General features: G+C 53.9%; 4 protein-coding genes across 4 annotated transcripts in view; all 4 read right to left on the minus strand.

Annotated features, from left to right (window-relative positions):
• The window catches only part of LOC129132056 (uncharacterized), a 157,054-nt gene that overhangs the window by 77,278 nt on the left and 63,266 nt on the right, over window positions 1-16,510 (minus strand). The gene's annotated exons all lie outside the window — the stretch shown is intronic.
• LOC129132062 (uncharacterized) lies at window positions 1,958-4,419 on the minus strand. The gene is made up of 5 exons (XM_077191208.1): window positions 4,169-4,419; window positions 3,913-4,014; window positions 3,407-3,509; window positions 3,068-3,124; window positions 1,958-2,783 (listed from the first exon to the last, which is right to left on the minus strand). The coding sequence occupies exons 2-5, from the start codon at window positions 3,934-3,936 to the stop codon at window positions 2,614-2,616; spliced, it is 354 nt and encodes a 117-aa protein (XP_077047323.1). The 5' UTR covers window positions 3,937-4,014; window positions 4,169-4,419; the 3' UTR covers window positions 1,958-2,613.
• LOC143695814 (maestro heat-like repeat-containing protein family member 7) lies at window positions 4,939-6,368 on the minus strand. The gene is made up of 5 exons (XM_077191035.1): window positions 6,180-6,368; window positions 5,744-5,931; window positions 5,508-5,645; window positions 5,105-5,245; window positions 4,939-4,960 (listed from the first exon to the last, which is right to left on the minus strand). Exons 1-5 carry the CDS (start codon window positions 6,312-6,314, stop codon window positions 4,939-4,941), a joined length of 624 nt encoding a protein of 207 aa, XP_077047150.1. The 5' UTR covers window positions 6,315-6,368.
• On the minus strand, window positions 6,647-8,066 carry LOC143695815 (uncharacterized). The gene is made up of 4 exons (XM_077191036.1): window positions 7,579-8,066; window positions 7,233-7,297; window positions 6,974-7,090; window positions 6,647-6,799 (listed from the first exon to the last, which is right to left on the minus strand). Exons 1-4 carry the CDS (start codon window positions 7,691-7,693, stop codon window positions 6,647-6,649), a joined length of 450 nt encoding a protein of 149 aa, XP_077047151.1. The 5' UTR covers window positions 7,694-8,066.

Genomic DNA, 16,510 nt, shown 5'->3' on the forward strand with positions numbered 1-16,510 from the left:
TATTCTGCTGAAAATGTCCTCATATTTTTGGCATGAGATCCTCTCCTCTATCCTGTTGGTGCACCAAGGGCACAATGTCCCTGTCAGTGGTTGGACACTGACTGCTGAATCCTAGACTTGCCTCCTTCTAACTTAACCAACGCTATTATGTCGACGTGACCTTTCTCAGCTGGCCAACTGTCCACAAAGCTCTCCACACTGGAGCGGTTAACTGGAAACCTACAGGTAGAATCAGGCTTTGGTATTGATGGATGGCTCAAATCTTTAGGCCTGGGATCATGGTTACGCTCTATTGTTAAGGTCAGCATTATAGTGAGCATTATAGCTTTGTTAGTAGTATTAATTTTGCCGTGTTTTTGCATATGCCTACAGAACATGGTGCAAAAGATGGTATCTGCTGCATTTAATCAGACCATGCTTGTTCAACAGAAAAACAGGCGAAATGTGGAGAGCTTTGTGGACAGCTGGCCAGCTGAGAAAGGTCACGTCGACATAATAGCGTTGGTTAAGTTAGAAGGAGGCAAGTCTAGGATTCAGCAGTCAGTGTCCAACCCCTGACAAGGAGATTGTGCCCTTGGTGCAACAACAGGATAGAGGAGAGGATCTTTTGCCAAAAATATGAGGATAGTTTCAGCAGAATAACCACAAGAATGTAGAAGTAGTAACAAAATAACCATAAGAATATAGAAGTAGGTGTGGTTTACTGATAAGTAATTAACCAATAATGAGCTCAGCTTTGCAATATGTATAAGCCACATTAACACCAATATAAATATGTGTGAACTATCAATAAAGTTGGAGACTTGCTGTTCACTCATATTGTGTGCTGCATTTCTTCTGCCGATCCAACAAGATCCCCCATCAGTAAACCCGTCCATGAGGAGGGAATCGTGACAGAAACACAATTTTATTATCAAGGGGTCAAGGGAATTATTAAGTAGTATTAAAATTATTTTTAAATTATATAAATGTAAATTATAGAGATGTTTTCATATAGTAAAATAAAATGTTATTAAAATGAAATAGTATTAGTTATTTTAAAGTAATTAGAGATTCTTAACCAGGGCTGAGCTCCCTCTCGCAGCTCACTGCGGGATGTGGGGAGGGGGCGACGCTGACAGGGCCGGGGGGGCTGCAGCTCTGGCGGGGCAGGGAAACCGTGGGGATCTGGTGCTGCTGCTCTTCCTCCTCCTCCTCCTCCTCCTCCTCCTCCTCCTCCTCCTCCTCCTCCTCCTCCCGCTCCCCCCCGGGCCCAGCCCCCACCCTTTGTCCCACTCCCTTTGCCCAAATCTGTCCCATCACCGCCCCCCCCAAACCGCTCCCCATCGCCCCCCAATAAACGGCCCCGGGGCCAACTGGGAAGCTTTATTGGGAGCACTGGGAGCAGGCACTGGGCGGGGGCAGAGCGCCAGCGGGGCTGGGGGGGACACGGGACCCCCCCAAAATCAGCGGAGCGGGGACGGAGCGGGGGGTCCCGGCCGGGCCCGAGCCCACGGGGAGGGGCTGCCGCCGCCGCCGGCTCAGGAGCTCTGTGGGCAGAGAAAAGGGGGTGACACCGGGCTGGGGGCCCCGGCGGGAGCGCACACGCTCCGCCACGGCCGGGACGCCACCCCCGGCACCCGCCCTGACCTTCTTGCGCACGTAGAAGCCGAGCCCCAGCGCCAGGAAGACGAAGCCCAAGACGAAGCCCCCGATGCCCGTCAGCATCTTGCTGCGGGCGGCGTCCGGCGGCATCTCTGGGGGGTCCGCAGGGCTCAGCACCCCCAAAACCTCTCAGGGACACCCCCAGCCCCTCCCAGCGCCCTCCCTGTGGCCCCCAGCCCAGCCAGGAGCCCCTGAAACCTCCCCCCGATCCCTTTTGGTCCTGGCCAGGAGCCACCAAAGCCCCTCCCGTCCCTCTCAGCATCCCACAGCCCCCTCCTGATGGCGGCGAGGGAAGACAAGCAATCAATCAATATGATTGGTAAAGCAAGCTTCGGTTTATCTTGAGTACACTGGTACTTTTATATTGTTTTCCAGTAATTATGCATACTTGTCATTAGTTTCTTGGTTTAATTGCTCATACATGTCATGAGTTTCTTGGTTTAAAGCAAGAGATTACATTTACATATTCCTCCTACTTTGTGGTTATGCATACTTTATGGTTTCTATTCTCGTTGCTGTCCTTGCCCGTTTGACCTTGTCAGCAGGCAGGACACAGCATCTTCCTATCATGGCGTGCGGCCTGGTTATGCTAAGTGCGGCCCACTTATGCCAAGCTGCTAAGTTAACATGTATGCTCAGTTATCATGGGGCTTGCTTGTACAACATTTCCACGGATCCATGGCCCTTTTCCTCCAGCCATTCTTCCACACTTTCCCTTCCACACCGCACGCTTGGGCAAATTGTGCAGACCAAGCAGCCTTTTCCCCCTCTTCCCCATTGGCCTGAAGACACTCTGCACCAAGAGAAAGCTCCTGGACAGCCGGCTATCCAACAACAGCAATTTAATGTTCCTCCAGGGGGTGAAGGGAAAGGAAGTGCTGGCAGAGGAGAGGTGTTCCCCGCAGGCTCAGGTGGCCCCAGCAGACGCAGCCTCCCGGAGCAGTTCTGCACAGCGCCGCAGCAGGACACTCAGCCACGGCCACACAGCAAAGGCCGCGAGTGCCAGAGGCGGCGCAGTTGGTCTCGCATCTTCTGGAGTCGGGAGCCGGGAACGCTCTGTAGAGCTAAAAGGATGTACAGAGCTTGAAGCGCCAGGCATGAGATGGCAGGGCTGGTGTCATCCGTCATGTCCTGAAGGGCTGCAGAGAGAGAAACAGAGGCCCAGTCAGAGGCTGGATCTGCGGGGAGCTGGGGAGAGCCTCCAGCCTCGTGCATAGCACGCAGCTCCTGGCACGGCCTGGAGGAAGCAGGAGACAAGAAGGACGAGCTGGCAGCTGCTGGCCAGGAATGTCCCCCAGGTCCCTGCAAGGTGTCTGTGCTGTGGGCACCTTGGGGCGCGCAGGGAGCGGAGCCGTGGGCGGGTGGGCCAGGGAACGCAGGTGCCAGCGGCAGCCCCCGGCGAGAGCCCGCGGGCCGCACTCACCCCTGCAGATGATGCGGAAGTGCGGCTGCTGCCCTGTCAGGAAGCGCCCGGCCATCCCTGGGGAACACAGAGCGTGTCCGGCCTTCAGAGCCACAGCTGCCGCCCAGGGGCGCTGCCAGCCCCGAGGCCACACGCCCTGCTGGCCCGGCAGGGCTCAGCCCGGGCCCCTGGCGCACGCTGCCGCCCCAGGCCACGGCTGCCAGAGGGCGGCAGCAGCAATGCCGAGCCCAGCCGGGGCTGCACATGCCCGCGCCCGGATCCTGCTGCCGGGCCAGCAGGCGGGGCTGGGGCCGAGCTGCGGCGGGCCGGGCCGGGGAGGGAGCCGGCCTTGGCGCTCACCCATGAACCTGACGGCCGCCTCTCGCAGGGGCTCCTGTGCGCTCCGCACGTAGGGCAGGGCCCGGCGCAGCTGCTCGGCCGCTCGGCTCCTGTCCTCTGCCAGCTGCAGAGAGCGGCGGGGCACGGAGGGAAAGGGTTGATGCGGGCCGTGCCCCTGGGCCGGGCGCTGCCTACGGCCGCCACTGCTCCCCCTGCCCATAGAGCCCTGAGGCCCGGCCAGCAGCCGCAGGCGCCGGGCTCGGCACGGGGCGGAGGGCCCGGCGAGCCGCGGCGCCGCCCCGCAGCAGAGCCCGGCTGGCTCGGGCCTCCATCGGCACCGGCCTTGGGGCCACAGGAGCCTGGAGAAGAGCCCGCACGGCCCAGGCAAGGGAGCGGCGTGTGGGGCGCAGGCTGGTGCCCCTGCCTGCGGCACTGGGCAGGGGCCACAGCTGCCAGCCCCACAGACCGGGCGCCGGGGGCAGGCAGCTTCTCCAGGGATTGGGCTGGGCATGCCAGGCTGTCCTTACCAAGCACTCGGCAAATCTCCACATCTGATGCGTCTGCAGCAGCTGCTTGAGATCCTTCCTCTTCAGGAAGCTTACTGCAGAAAGCAGCGTTTCCCGAGAGGCCTGCAGAGCAGCAGAGACCCAGAGATGGCACCGCAGCCCAGGGCACCGGACCCGCATCTCTGTGCCAGGGCCGGGAGGAGGCTGGAGCCCGTCAGGTGCCAGGGGCTGGGGAGACAGCTGAGCTCCTTCCATGGGGACACCCAGGAGGCCTCACCTGTGCCACACACCCATTCTCATCATGGCAGTGGAAGAAGAGTGGGAGCAGGCTCTGGCTCACGTGCTTCTTCAGAGGCTTTTCTCCCTTTGCCACTACCAAGGCGATTACGTCTTGGAAGAGGTGAATGGAGAGCAGCTGCACAAGGCTGTTGTCCTGTTGAAAAGGAAGCCAAAGCCCTCCACATCAGCTGCTCCAGGCCTCCCTGTGCCCAGGCCCAAGGCAGCACCCAAGTGCCCGTGGCTGGGGGCACAGAGCCTCACATTGTCAAAGAGGTGCCAGAGCGCCTCAGCCAGCTGCAGGGCCATGGGGCTGGCTATTGCCAGGTCTTTCTGCAGCATCAGGAGGCTGAGCACAATGAGGGTCTTCTCCACGATGTCTTCATCCCTATCCCACAGTAGCTTCCCAAGGCTTTCAGTCAGGCTGTACATGCTTGGATCCTGTGTGCAAAACAAGGCTGGGCAACCCCACGCTGCTGCTGCTGCTGCTGCTGCTGCAGGGCTCAGAGGCCCAAGGCCTGTCCCAAAGCACTCAGGCAGCTGAACAGCGACCCTGGAGAGCTGGGAGCAGCTGCCACAGCTGCCAAAGCCCAGCTAAGCCCAAGGGGCTGCTTGCCCCAGCCCCACGCTGCCAGCACAGCTTCAGCTGCTGCCTCCTTCTCACCATCGAGGTGAGCACCACGAGGCCTCGCAGCGCCACGCCACGCATCGGCCTGGACTCGCTCTGCAGGTGCCTTGTCAAGATCTCCAGGACTTTTTTACCGCATTCGCTCAAGTCCAGGCAATCCAGGACCTGAAAGGCACAGAGCAGGCACAGAGCAGGCACAGAGGTGCCCAGCTGGCAGGAGCTCAGAAGTGCACAGAGCAGCACAGGGCATGGGCAGCGTCCCAGGCAGCTGCGGCTACGAGAGGGCAGAGGGCTGGGAGGCAGCTCAGCCAGGCAGCGCTGGCCATGGGGCTCACCTCCACCAGGAAGGCCAGGGCGGGCAGCTCCCAGTCTGAAATGCCTTGGCTGAGCAGGTCAAAGAGGCAGGATGCCATGCCGCAACACCAGATGATGGAGACACGGCGCATCTCCCTGGCAGGGAGAAAAAGGCACCATTGCTCCTGGGCCGGGCAGGCAAACCTCTCCCAGGGCTGACTGGCAGAGCTCTGGTCTGCTCCCGAGCATCCCGAGGGCGCTTTGGGAGGCGGCTGTTCCCGGGCAGCCTCCTGTGCCGGCCTTTTCCAGTCTGCTCATGCCTCCCTTGGTGACAAGGCCCGGCTGCCCATGAGCACGGGGACTGTGTGGGGCGTTGCAGGCACAAAGGAGAGGGGCGGTGGGGAGAACGAGGTCTCACCTGGCCAGCAGACGCACTGCACAGTGGTGGGTGTCGGCACAGAGCAGCGTGTCCCAGGCACGCTTGCGTTCCATGGACAGCACCACGTGCTCATAGCGCATTTGGCAGAGCAGGGCCTTCAGGGTCTGCAGCGCAAAGCTGTGTGCAGAGCAAAGCCCAGGTCACGCTGGGAGCCCCGGCTCCTGCCCTGGGGGCGTGGGAGGGATGGCGAGACTGGGAGGACTGGCATGGAGCACCTGTTGGGGTTTGCAGTGAGGCCGTGTTGCTCCTGGCATCCCTGCCAGAAGGTCTCAACCTCTTCTGGCATATCCTGCATGCTGATGTAAGCTTGGAAGAGCAGACGCAGAAAGAGATAGGAGAAATACTCCAGCACCACAGGCGAGCGCCAGGCCAGATTGAAGACTCTCCACAGGGCCACGGTTGCCTGCAAGAAATAAAACAGCCAGAGACAAGGCTCAGTGCCAAGACATCCACGTGGCAGGGCCTAAGCATGCCAGGGAGAGACCGGGGGAGACACGGGGGGACCAGCGGGCCTGGTGCCCCTGAACCCTGCCCCTAAGGCAGGATTCAGCCCAGTGCCTGAGGCAGGGGGATGCAGCTGGGGGGAGGACAGAGAGCCGGCTGCTGGAGAGGCGGCCTGGGGGCTGGCAAAGGCCGGCAGCAGAAACTCACAGCCAGGGCAAAGACTCCTGCGTTGTCCCCATCGGAGGTGTACGCGCTGTGCACTGGCCAGGCGCTCAGCACATCGAGGAGTAGCCGCAGTGCCGGCTCCGCAGTCCTGCTCGAGGACATGATGGTTCCCCACATGGTGGCGGCAGCTCTGTGGGGTCAGAGCTCTGTGTCAGGGCGGGCTCGGCCACAGCACCGTGGCCTGGGCAGCTGCAGGGCCCCGCGCTGGCCCTCAGCCCTGCCTCTGCCCACTGCCCCTGGCCGGCAGCGGCCAGCCAGCCCACGTGGGTACAGGCCCCGAGGGGCAGGGAGGGAGCGTGGCACCAGGCTCAGGAGCTGACATGGCAGCCCTGGAAAACAGAGGAGCCAGAGGATCCTGGAACTGCCCGCCTGTCTGGCAGTCAGCAGGGACAGGCTCTACAGGGTGATGGGCCGGTGAACCCGAAGCCCTCAAGGCACGTGGGGCTGCCCTACCTGTCACATGATGGGGCCCAGCGCAAGAGGGTGATCAGCACATCAGAGGGGTATTCCTCGGTCAGCTCCAGAAGGGTCTTGTCCAGCCTGTGCCCAGCAGACTCCTTGGCTGTGAGCCACTGGTGGATGGACCTCACCATGGCGGGCACCTGCAGAGGGCACGGGGAGTCTTGGAGAGCTGCCAGAGCAGCAACTCCCCCTGAGAAGTGCTTCCCTTCCAACCGCATTGGGCCGGGCCTCAAAGGCCCAGGGAGCCCGGCAGAGCCGGCTCGAGGCGCCGCACCCCTGCTGGGGCCATCGAGCCCTTGCCCCAGGCTGCTTACTTGCACTGGATTGGAGACACCCTTCTCCACAAGCAAATCCAGCATGGCAGCATCGATCTCGGCATTGAGGAACAGAAGGTTGGCCAAGACGCCCGTGCCCGAACCGGCGGTCTCTTCCTGCCAAAGGCACGTGATGAATTCACAGAGGGTCGGCAGGAGAAGGGCAGCAAGAGAGGGAGAATCCATGGAGCGCTCCAAGCCTGGTGCTTGGCTGAGCAGTGCCAGCAGGCCCAGCCCAGGTGGGGATGGCCCCAGGTACCTGCGCCGTTCTGCCCAAGCGGCCACGGGCGGCTTCCTGTTCTTGTGTCCGGTCCTGGGCTGCATCTGGCAAAGAGCGAGCGCAGCCAGAGCTGAGGGGCTGCGGGAGAGGCCGGAGAACACAGCCCAGCCCTGCGCTCCCCAGGCAGGGAGAGCCTCGGGATGCCCCGGGGGATGGAGCGCGGCTGCCAGGTGCTCCAGCCCAGCTTCTGTCCTATCCATGGATATGTCCACAGGGATGGGATGGGATGGGATGGGATGGGATGGGATGGGATGGGATGGGATGGGATGGGATGGGGCCAGGCTGGCTGCAGGCACCAGCCTTGTGGCCCAGCTCTGACACTCACGCCCCTGCAGCAGCTGGAACTGCTCCAGTTCTTCAGGCTGCTGTGCTGAGGCAGCTCCAGCCTCTTCCTCCTCCACCCAGGCCAGCTTGGGCACGCTGGGGGGTCTCTGCTCCATGTCACTCTTTGCAGTTATGAGCGCTTGCTGAAGCAGAGAGGCCTCGGAAGAGCTGAAGGTGAGCAAGTGCTGCAGTTGTGCCTTGAAGGCACCTGCAACAGAAGAGCCTCGGGAAGGCTACAGGACAGGAACTCCTGCAGCCTGTCCTCGAGGGCAGCAGCAAGAGAGAAGTCTCAAAAGGGAAATAGGACTGCAAGTCCCGCAGTCTGTCCTCGAGGGCACCGGCCGCAGGGATGGCAGACGCTTGGGAAATGCTCCACGTCACCGAGTCCCGCAGCCTGGCCTCGAGGTCACCTGCACAGGGAACGCCTGGGAAAAGCTCCGGGTCAGCCAGGAACGAGTTGGCTGTGTGGGGGCTCCTCACAGCACTGCTCTGTCCCGTCCTGTCCCGTTATGTGCACCGAGCACTGTGGCGTGGCCGTGGCGCCACCAGCACCTATGTCACGACGTGTCACAAAGGGTCACCCTTGCACACTCTGTCCCTTTCCATCCCACGGTGACCACGGTGCACTGTGTCACAGAGAGCCCCAGGACACACCTCCATGTGCCCTGCGGACACCCCCACACCACCCAAACTGCCCCAGCTTGCAGGCAAGACCTTGCCCCAAGTGTTGAAGACACAGCCCAGCAGGAACTTTAGCCACGGCCCAAACAAGAAGCAGCTGCTCCTCTGCTCTGCCTGCTCAGGGCAGCAGAATGAGCCCCCACGGCTGCCACCGCTGCTGAGCAGGAAGGGCACCGGGGCCTTCCACAGGCCCTGCCACGGCCTCTTTGGGACCAGCCCCAGTGCTGGGTGGCCGGCACAGTCGCAGGGGCGTGACACAGACACGGGACGTGTGGCTGTCTTGTTTTGGAAAGACAGGAGTCTGCTAAGGAAGGCAGGAGCCTCCCCTGAAATGGAGAACGTAAACCCTCCCCACCCTTCCTGATTGCCATAAACTTTAAATTTAGGGGTTCTCAGGCAAAAATATGGGAGCAGGAAATACCAGTTCTTTAATAGGGAAGGAAAAAAATAAAAGGATAAAATAAAGCATGCAGTACACTAGAACAACACTGACAGAGTCAGAACCCAACCTGACACCCTGTGGGTAAAGGTGTGGTAGCAGTCCAATTGGAAATGTGGCTGCAGCCCTCCTGAAGTGTCAGGGGTGATTCTGTTGGAGCAGGGGGGGTCCTGTAGAGAAGGATGTGTTCTTCCTCTGAAGATCTAGTGGAAGAAGAGGCAGCTGCTGTTCCTCTGGGGAATCCAGTGGAGAAAGCCGCGCTGGTGTCTCAAAAACCTCTGGATTATATCTGGGTAGCAATGCTTGGCTCCTCCCTCTGGGCGGAGCATCTCCCAATGGGATGTTATAGTTCTTATCAGTCATGCAGTGACATTCAATAGTCTGTTATCAACAGATGTCCCCTCCCCAGGGAGGTGTGAATGTGGCACTCAAAGAGAGAGATAAGGCAAACTGCCCGCTTGACAAAGATAATCTGCCATACAGATGGTCATGGAAAACATCTTGCATTGCAATCTGGAACAACATCTATAACAAACTCCCCTCTTATTCTTTATAAAACATTTAGCTTGGGCAATGTTTCTTATGCTTTGGACTACGCTGATAATTAGCTGAATAAAACAAGGAATCAAACAAGGAAGAAATATCCAAACAGCTGTAACACATGAAAGGAAGAAGCCTAATTTCTTCCACCATTCTATACGTGATCTCACCAGCTAGTTTTTTTAACATTGGTTCCCAATTTTGGATCAGTATGTGGGCTATTTTTCATTGTGGTCATCTATTTTAATATATCTACACCTGATATATTAAATTTTCCACAAACACTCCCTTCTTTAGCCAATAGTCTAAAGCCAATCTATTCTGATATATTATGGGTTTTGTTTGGCTTCGTTGAATTGATATAAATTCTAGTGCCCATCTGGTTATGTTCGTTATTATCTCTACAACTGTTTGGAGTCTTATAAGATGATTCAGCTTATTAATTGGGGCTGATACAGAGTTAGATTTCTGTGCTGGTTTTAGCTTTTTGTTTACTGATTGTTCTTTTACCAAATCTTGGACTCTACCCTTAAAGGCAAATGTGAAACAAATCCATCTCTCCCCTTTTGGACATTCGCTTCCCAATATATTTTCACTTTTTCCTAAGTTTCTCGCAATGCACTATTTTCCCCCATTTTGCCTACAGGTACTTAATTTGGATGGGTCATAGCAGTGACTGCTGACATGGGTGTGTGTAATAAAAGAGGAACTTTGATTTCTTTCCCTGTAATGCTTTTGATAGCATTTGCGACACGATTTTGCTGGTATCCCTAAAGGGAAAAGACAGAAGATGAGTGACAGAAAAAGGAATAACCGAGGTCTGGTATGGCTTATACCCTCACCTGCCATGCCTATGGGGTTGCTGCCCATAGCAGGTGTATTTGATCTTCTCGGTGGCGAGTACAGCGGCCAATCCAGTCTTGCCCTCTTCTCTTTGTCACTCCCTTTTTGCTAATTTCCAGGCAAATCATTTTTGACACTCTGTAATTGTGGTTTCCCACTGTTCCTCAGGTGTCTCCTACTCAACAGGCACTAATAACTCCCATCCACAAAACAAAGTTATTATTTCAGCTGTTTTGAGTTCTATCTGGATAGGGGATAGATTTGGTGCTCGACACTTCCTGCAACATGAGCATCGATTGTGGAAACTACAATACCAATTTTTCCCACAATTTAAACATTTACATTTAACCCAGCATTATAACCCAGCATATCTGATATTAGGATGAAGCAAACAGGGTATATGGTATGGCCCTGATGGAAGTTGTAATTCCTCCTCCTCTTTGTAGAAGTCACAGGCTAAGGCCAGAACATGAGAATTCTCTGACCGAAATAGTCCTGATGCTCCTGTTTGGAGTGGAAGTATTCCTCCCCAAATTGGATATCTGACATGTCTCAGGACTTGTCCAGATGGCACTTGAAAGCACTGATATAAACCTGGCCTTGTTTCTCAATTAGCTGTGATTCTTTGTACATTCCTTGGATCATTTGGGTCGTCGCAGTTCGTTACCACCCAGTCCCAACTTAGGAGCCAATTTGGTATCACCCGGTTTAAATGTGCTAGTCCACTCCTCAGGTTCCTTCACAGCTCCTTTGATTCTGCTGGCCTGGATCCACTCTCTTTTCCCTTGCCTTGGATTGCTGCCTCGTTTGTCAGTAGTACCTGAAAAGGACTTCTCAATAGCACAGGACAGTGACTGGAGGAAAGGCAACTCTACATCAGGATTTGCCATTAGCATTCTTCAAAACTTCCTGGGTTTAGCAACAAGTTGGGTTTTTTGGGGTTTTTTTGGCCACAGCTGCTTGTTCTTCTTGTACCCAGCTGAGTCTTGAGCTGCGCTAGGTTGTTCAGCTCTTGGGATCATGTAAAGGACAGTTCTCCTAGAGAAAAAGGGACTTGCCATGCTTAGGATGCTTCCCCTTCTTTCTAAGGCAGGAAACCTTAACAGCACTGAAGGGAAAACTCAGAGGCAAATTCCTCTTCTTGTGAGCCACAATTAGGTAAACAAAAAAACCACTCAAAACCAAAGAAAACCAAACCAAACCAAACAACCAAAAAAATAAACAAAAAAAAGAGAGCCAGGCCAGTCTTAACATCTATTGCCTTTTACGCTCTGAGCATTATTTAGCTATTCAGCCTTCACAGATCCATTCTTCTAACAACTTCTCAGAACAAACCCCCCGGCCCCATCCTATCAGCAAAAAAAGAAGAAAGAAAAAAAGAATCTTGCTTTAAGAGAACAAAAATAACTTGGTGAGCTTTTGAGAATTAGCGAGAGATCAAGGCCATCTCTGCTTTTGTCTTATCGCTTATTCTCATGCCACCCCCTCTTCTCTCTCTCTTCACTCACAGCAGGGCCCCTGTGGGGACCTTGGGGATGTGCCTCGCCCCCCTTTCGCCCCTTTTCTCTCTCTCTCTTCACCCACCTACTGGGGCTGAGGCTGCCGCCCTGCACTGGGACCCCAGCAGGCTGGGAGCCACCCCCGGGCAGCTCCGTCCCTGTGGCAGCCGCGCTCCTCAGCAGCAAACTGTGCAAGCCGTGCCCAGCGCCGCTGCCGGGCTGCTGAGCGTGTGCAGCAACCCCGCGCCCTCCGAGACCCCGGCACCACCAAGCAGCTGCCGAGCCCCAGCGGCGCCCACACAAACCCGCGCCCCGCGCCGCCTCCACCGGGGGGCAAACGCTGGAAGTTGTCACGCGGGGCCGCCCCCATGAATCAGCCCCTGCCGCAGCCCCGAGACTCTGCCGCCCGCACAAGAGCGGTCAAACACCCACAGCCTCAACACCCCTCACCCTGGCTGCCCAGGGATTCTTTTTCTCTAATAAGCATTTGGATGAACCATCAACATATATCTTTTCCCCCTCTAGGAGGGCTTGTTCTGCTACATCCTCCTGAACTTCAGCTTGGTATTGCACAATTTCTGAACAATCATGTGTTAAGGTACCTTTTTGTTTGCCAAAAAAATTGAGCTGGATTCAAACTTTTTTTTACTTCTAGTGTTAAGTTATCATTATTTCACATTTTTACATCTTAGAGTCTACTAACTATTTTTTCCCCAGCTTTTTATTTTCCTTTTTTTTTCCTTTTTGATTTTAACACATTTTGGACCGCATGAGGTGTACACACCACTACTTTATTTCTAAGAGTTTGTCCACAGCCTTTTCTTCTTCTGGTACAACCTCTATTCCCAGCTGGATTTGTAAGTCTTTTCCAAAGAAGTTGACCTGCTCCAGGAACTAAGAAGACATCTCCTACCCCCATTCTGGCTTCCCCTTTAATTGCGACATTTTTAATGACAGAGATATTAAACCCTTCTCTTTTGTTGATGGTTGTGATTGTGGTTTTGTGTGTCCCCTCTCTGCTGGGATGTTTGCAAAGGGCCCTGCAAAAATCCATAGCAGCTGCATTCACAGTCCAAAAACAAAAAGGGGGAATTGTGAAAGGGGCTAACAGCAGGCCTGTTTGCTAAAGGAGCGAGAAGAAGCCAAGGAGCAAGAAGAAGCTGATAAGGAGCTCTCTCCAAGGCTGTAACCAAGGAGAGAAGAAAGATAAGAGAACCTTGTAGCTGGACGAAGCATTTTTAGAAAGTTAGTTAAGTCACTATAACTTCTCACCGATAGTATTATGTTGACTTATTGTGGCCAATAGTAAAGATAGAAGAAGCATAAACAATTGGAAAGTGTATAAAAGTCAGCCATGTTCAATAATAAAGAGTTGCCATCTGAGACTGCTTGTGGTCTCTGCTTTATGTCATGACCACCTCGACAGCGACACTTCCCCTCTGCCCCGACGTGATAAGAACAGAGTCGGTGGGGGCCCACACGGGGTCCTAGCAACTGGCAACCGTGACCCACTGGGACGTAGTGGGGGAGGCGGCGTTGGTGCAGCTGAGAGGGGCAGGTGGAAGCCACAGGGAGGTCCGGACCTGATTTCCTCCTATCAAGACACCTGGAAGTAGGTGAGCCACCAACTAGTAATAATGGGACATAATTTGTCTAAAGAGGAAGAGACTGTTCTGGCTACATGGAAAGTTTTGTTAAGAAATAAGGGAACTAATACGTCAGACTATGCCCTTCGAAATATATTGCTGTGGGCTAAATCACAGGATTTTGGCACTGATCCCGACACAGCTTTTAGTGTTAAGGCATGGAAAAAAGTCGGGGACAGACTGTGGGAAGTCATCCGAGTGGGACATAAAACGGTTGTCGATCTAGCAGTTACTTGGGAACAGCTCTTTGAGGCATTAAAGGAATGGAAAACAGAGCGAGAACAAGCAGAGCAGGATGCGGAGGAAGAGTTGGGGCTGATAACAGAACCTGACGGGGGGGATGAGGCAGAGGGGGCCTCTGATGGGGAACTTGAAGAAAGTCCAGGTGCCATGCAAGTTACCTGGCAAGCTGCCAAAGCTTCTGGGAAAGCTGCCAGAGCTTCAGGGCAACCTGCCATAGCATCCTCTTATCAGACCCCTAAACCTCTTTATCTCACACCTGCACAGCAGCCCACGATGGTGCCTGTATACACTACACCACTACGCCAGTCAGCTGAAATGTCTTTAGCAGAGAGACAAACCCAGCCGTCTGCCCCCCCGTTTCCCTCCGCTCTAGTCCAGCCATCCGCCCCCGCTCCCCTCTGAGCTGCATGAACAACCTGCAAGGTCGTATCCTCTGCTCCCTCACAGTGACGGCAACAGCGAAGCAAGTGATGAGTCGCCCGCAGTAACACCTGAGTTGGGGCAAGGAGCTCTGGTCTCTTTACCTCCCAAGAGCTCTAGCCTTGCTGCCCCATGGACTTTGCCTCCATGTCAAGTAACTGGGCTTCCTCGACAGCCTCAGGAGTTTTGGGAATTTATTAGGAGGAAAGCAGTTGAAGAAAAGAATTGGGACATGATAGAAAGGTTAGGTGCTCCAAGAGCACCTCAGGAGAACAGTGCCAATGCAAATGTTGCCTGTGATAACCCTATGGCTTCTCCAGGTTTTAAAGCAGCTCCTGGAACAGGGCAGGATGACAGTCATCACGTCTTTGCCTGGAGGGTTGTGCAAGATCTCCAATCAAAAGTGGCTCAGTATGGTATTAATTCCTCAGAGGTAATGCAATTAATATGTGTAATTAATGCAGATATGCTTGCACCTTATGACATCATGCATCTTGCTACAATTCTATTCCAGCCAGTACAATACGGTGTATTTCAAGACACTCGGAGGCGAGTGGCTGAACGCACAGCTCTAACAAATATGCAGTTGCCTCAACACGACCCTCGTCATGCTGTGGGTTTTGATGCCCTGCTGGGCACTGGGCCTTTTGCCAATCCAGATTTACAGGCAAGGTGGGATCCTTCGATTTCGGCGCAAGCTCAGCAAATTGGCATGAGTGCCTTAACTAAAACAATGGAAATGGCAGCTCCAAAACAGAAATATGTCACTATACAGCAAGGGATGAGAGAACCATTTTTGCAATTTGCAGAAAAACTTGCTGCAGCTATTGAGAAACAGGTAGATGATGAAACTTTGCAAGACAAATTGTGCATACAATTGGCTAAAGAAAATGCAAACCCAGACTGCAGAAAGATTATTGACACTTTACCTGGGGAACCCACCTTGCCTGAAATGGTTACTTCTTGCTCGAAAGTTGGTTCAGTCAAGCATAAAATGGCGGCTCTTGCTGCAGTGCTAAGACCTTCAGCAAAATGTTATAATTGTGGACAACAAGGGCACGTAAGGTCACAGTGTACCACAGTGTCAAATGTTGTCTCCGGAAAACAACATTTAAGCCAAGTGCAGGCAGCGATGCTCTGTGCAATTGCTGTGCTAAACTTGGGCACTATGCTAAACAGTGCAGGAGTAAATATCATGCAAGTGGTTCAGCTATTGCAGGGAAACCCAAAGAGGAGCATGAAGGGGCGTGTGGGGAAACAAATACCCCAACAACCACAACAGCAAATGCGGGCCTTCCCAGCACTGCAAAGCTGCCCATTTGTGAACAATACTCAGGGGCAACAAGCGGGTCCGCAGGGATTGATATACCCACCGCTGACACAGTAACCATTCTGACAAAAGAAATATGTAAAGTGCCCCTCGATGCCTATGGTCCAATAGGACGGGGATTGAGTGCGTTTTTGATAGGGAGATCAAGAACTACACTTAGAGGTATTCATGTGCATCTAGGGCTTATTGATGCTGATTATTTGGGACAGATTCATGCCATGGTATCCATCGATGACCCTCCTGTCACTATTCAGAAAGGAACCTGCATTGCTCAAATTGTACCTTTTGTGAGTTTTGTTCCAAATACAGTGGGCCGAAGTTGCGGCACAGGAAGTTTTGGATTGACAGGAGTACCTCAAGTGTTCTGGGCTGAGAAAGTAACAGAGAACCATCCAGAAAAGACATGTATCCTCACCACCAGTGGATGCATGTCCATCCAGGAACCATATCAGTAACAGGTTTGATTGACACTGGAGCAGATGTCACAATGCTCTCGTGACTTTGCTGGCCTCAGTCGTGGCCTCTCACTCATGCCAGTTTTGGACTCCTGGGGTTGGGTGGTGCTACAACAGGTGGCCTGTCAGCCATTGTAATTAATGTGAAACATCCTGATGGCCAACAAGCTAACATCAGACCCTATGTTGCCGATGCTCCTCAAAGTCTGTGGGGACCAGATTGTTTATCTCAATGGGGTGTCAAAATTACTACGGATTTTTAACGGGGGCCACTGTGATGCAGGGCAATGAATGTCCAGTTGTGGCCCTGACATGGTTGACAGATAAACCTGCCTGGGTTGGCCACTGGCCCCTTACTACTGAAAAGCTTACTGCCCTGCAAGAGTTAGTCACAGAACAATTGCAAGCAGGATATACTGAGGAATCATTCAGCCCCTGGAATACCCCTGTTTTTGTAATAAAAAAGAAATTGGGAAAATGGAGACTTTTACATGATTTACGGCAGATAAATGCTGTAATGGCAACAATGGGAGCTTTACTACCAGGCCTTCCTACACCTACAATGATTCCACAGGAATGGCAAATAGTTGTCATTGATCTGAAAGATTGTTTCTTCACTATTCCATTGGCTGAGCAAGACAAAGAAAAATTCGCTTTCACTGTGCCTTCCATAAACCATGCTGAATCCAATAAAAGATATCAATGGAAGTTACTTCCCCAAGGCAGGAAACATTCGCCAACTATTTGTCAATGGTTTGTGGCACAGGCCTTGTCAAAAGTGCAGGAGCAATTTAAAAACTGCTACTGTTATCATTACATGGATGATATCTTGTTGGC

This window comes from Agelaius phoeniceus, chromosome 27 (assembly GCF_051311805.1).
Source record: "Agelaius phoeniceus isolate bAgePho1 chromosome 27, bAgePho1.hap1, whole genome shotgun sequence".
Classification (NCBI taxonomy): Eukaryota; Metazoa; Chordata; class Aves; order Passeriformes; family Icteridae; genus Agelaius; species Agelaius phoeniceus.